The 3,190-nt window shown below is 46.9% G+C and overlaps 1 protein-coding gene across 1 annotated transcript; it reads left to right on the forward strand.

Annotated features, from left to right (window-relative positions):
• Positions 1-1,760: 1,760 nt before the first annotated feature.
• Positions 1,761-2,759, forward strand: LOC107460347 (uncharacterized). The gene is made up of 2 exons (XM_016078705.1): positions 1,761-2,165; positions 2,223-2,759. The coding sequence occupies exons 1-2, from the start codon at positions 1,761-1,763 to the stop codon at positions 2,757-2,759; spliced, it is 942 nt and encodes a 313-aa protein (XP_015934191.1).
• The last annotated feature ends 431 nt before the right edge of the window (positions 2,760-3,190 follow it).

Raw genomic sequence — 3,190 nt, forward strand, 5'->3', positions numbered from 1 at the left:
ATTTTAAATTGAATTGAGACTAAATATTGAAATAATAAATTTTATATTTAATTTTAAATTATTATTTATGATATATAGTCTATGAATATTGATGTAATATTTTGTAAAATCTAAAATAAAATTAAAATGAAAACTAGTATTGAATTTGTTGCTTTAAACTGATTGTTGGTGAATTTGGTAGCTACAATTATTAGCTACAATTTTCGGTCCGGTCCGATTTTGGAGAATAAATAATTTGTTTAATTATTCTGTTGGTCTCTATAGTTTTACAAATTTTTTTTAATTGAGTCTTTGCACCAATTTTTTTTTAATTAGGTCCCTACATTTTTTTTATTTGGGTCACTACACCAGTTTTTTTTAGTTGGGTACCTATAAAGTTAAGCCAATTATTACTAAGAGGGACCAAGGATCCAACTAAAAAAAAATATAGAGATTGAATTAAAAATTTTACAAAATTATAGGACCAACAGAGTAATTAAATCTAAATAATTTTAAGGTTTGAAAATTTAATTTATTCCTTTGTTTGTTACGAGGGAATTACTAATTGCAATGTTCTTTAACCGTTTCAGTTTGTTGACTCATGATTCTGATTCTATTTTTTTTATAAGTATGGTTATTTTTTTCATGATTGTTATTGTTTAAGTTGATTATGGATGATATTTAAGATTAATTTATGTTATGGACTGCCACAGCCCAACCCGTTTACCCGATGGGTCGGAACACCGCCTCCGACCCAAGTCCCGAACCAACCCAAAGCACGCGCGACTTGCTACTAGGCAGCTCAAGTAATCACGCCCTGCGACCGGTCGGGTCGGTATCCTCGGGGCGGCACCCGAAATCCCGACCCGAAAACTAGGACGACCTACTCTTCCCCACGTGGATTAGGTCACCTATGGGCCCACCCAACACAGTATATAAGGGAAGAGACTAGCTCTCCCCATAAGGTACGTGACATCTTACCTAATTCGGCTATAACTGCGTACAGACACTGACTTGATCGTCGGAGTGTCCTTGCGAATGGCCACCCCCCCGTCCACACCGTCTCCGACGTCGCCATCACTCAACTCACACCTCTACTCCCGCTCCAAGTCCGTCCGAGGCCTCACCCGCTCACTCTCTCCTTACCATCCGACCCGTCGAGCACCCGAGATCCCTCAGGTAACGAACATTGACGCCGTCTGTAGGAACTTGGAGCAGACATGGAGCGACTCCCCACGTCGGAGGAACTTCGCAAAGGAGGAGGGGCCAACCTGAGTAGGGCGAGTTCGACCGCCTGTGCCGGCGAACAACCACGATCCTCCGTTCAGCTAAACCAACCAATCTACACCAAGACCCCCTAAAAGACGTCCTTTCGGAGGGACGGGAGCCGACAGCGCTAAGATTATGCAGGAATTTAGACACAGAGTGCAAAACCTTGAAAGGGAGCTATCAACAAGGAGTCAATCCCACGGAGACGTCAGCCAATACCGCACCCGCTCCCCCTCCCGGAGATACGAGGACCGAGAAAGGAGTCTGACCAAACACGGAGACGAAGCACATACACAGGCGACCTCCCGATCTACCCAAGGTAGATCCGAAAGCCGCGGGGAGTCCCAAAAGGGAAAAGCTAGGAAACAGGTGGAACCCGTCATCATGGGGGCCACTCCTTTCCACCCCTCGATCCTCAAGGTCCGGCTTCCGAGAAATTTTGACAAACCGACGGACATGAGGTACGATGGGACTAAGGACCCCCAGGAACACGTCACGGATTTGAAGCAAGAATGAATTTGGAAGGGGTAGGCGATGCGGTCATGTGCCGAGCATTCCCTGTGACGCTGGCCGGCCCAGCGATCCGATGGTTAAACGCCCTCCTACAAGGATCCGTCACGACCTTCATGGACATCTTCCAAAGCTTTCTAGCTCGGTTCACGACACGCATAGCCAAGGCAAAACACCCGATCAACTTGCTGGGGGTCACCCAAAAACCTGGAGAGCTGACCAGAAAGTTCTTGGACAGATTCAACGACGAATGCTTGGAAATCGATGGCCTCACCGACTCAGTTGCCAGTCTCTGCCTGACGAACGGCTTGCTAAACGAGGATTTTAGAAAGCACCTCACCACCAAGCATGTCTGGACCATGCAGGAAATTCAAAGCGTGGCCAAGGAATATATCAACGATAAGGAGGTAAGCCAGGTCGTGGCAGCCAATAAACGGCAGCCCTTAAACCCCCCTGCACGGTAGGCCCCTCAGGCTACTAGATACAGGGAAGCTCTCAGGGACGGAACCTCGGCAAAGCAACCAAAACAACTCCCACAGGTAGGGAGGTTCACAAACTATACGCCACTCACGGCGCCGATAGTGGAAGTATATCGGCAGATCGCGGACAAGGAAATTCTGTCCAAACCTAGACCATTGAAAGAGAGAACAGGTGAAAACAAAAGCCTTTACTGTGATTACCAAAAGGGGTTTGGTCACAAAACCCAGGACTACTTCGATTTGAAAGACGCTTTAGAGCTGGCCATCAGGGAAAGGAAGTTGAGTGAGTTCTCCCGACTCATCCGAGAACCAAGGAGACGAGAGCGAGAACGCTCCGAAGAGGACCGCAGCTGGACTGTCAAACCAAGACAAGAACCTACAGGGAACGTCGACAACCCCCGGTCAACATCATGGTCGGGCGTGATAACCCCCCGAAGTCCAGATCAGCGGCAAGAAAGGATATCTGGGTCCTATCCATCTCGACAGGAGGTCCCGCCATTCCGAACAGAGAATCTCCCATGATATTTTTCGGTCCAGAAGATCAATGGTTACACGATCTCCCTGAAAACTCGCCATGGTGATCACAGCAATGGTCGAGACGGGGTTAGTTAGGCGAATCCTCGTCGACATAGGGGCTGACTCCAATATCCTGTTCAGAAATGTATTCGACGCCATGGGACTCAAGGAATCTGACCTCAAGAATCACCAGTACGGGGTCATAGGAGTAGGCGATAACTATATAAAACCCGACGGGACAATCTCCCTCCCAATCTGCTTGGAAAATGGAGACACCAGAAAGTCATTTATGGCAGACTTTGTGGTCCTCAGAGACTCCACAGCCTACAACATCATCCTTGGGAGAAAATCTATCAACGAGTTCTCAGTCGTAATATGCACTAAATTCTTAATAATGAAGTTCATAACGGATAAGGGAACTGTTGGCTCCAGAGGAG

The sequence above is a fragment of the Arachis duranensis genome, chromosome 8 (genome assembly GCF_000817695.3).
Source record: "Arachis duranensis cultivar V14167 chromosome 8, aradu.V14167.gnm2.J7QH, whole genome shotgun sequence".
NCBI lineage: Eukaryota > Viridiplantae > Streptophyta > Magnoliopsida > Fabales > Fabaceae > Arachis > Arachis duranensis.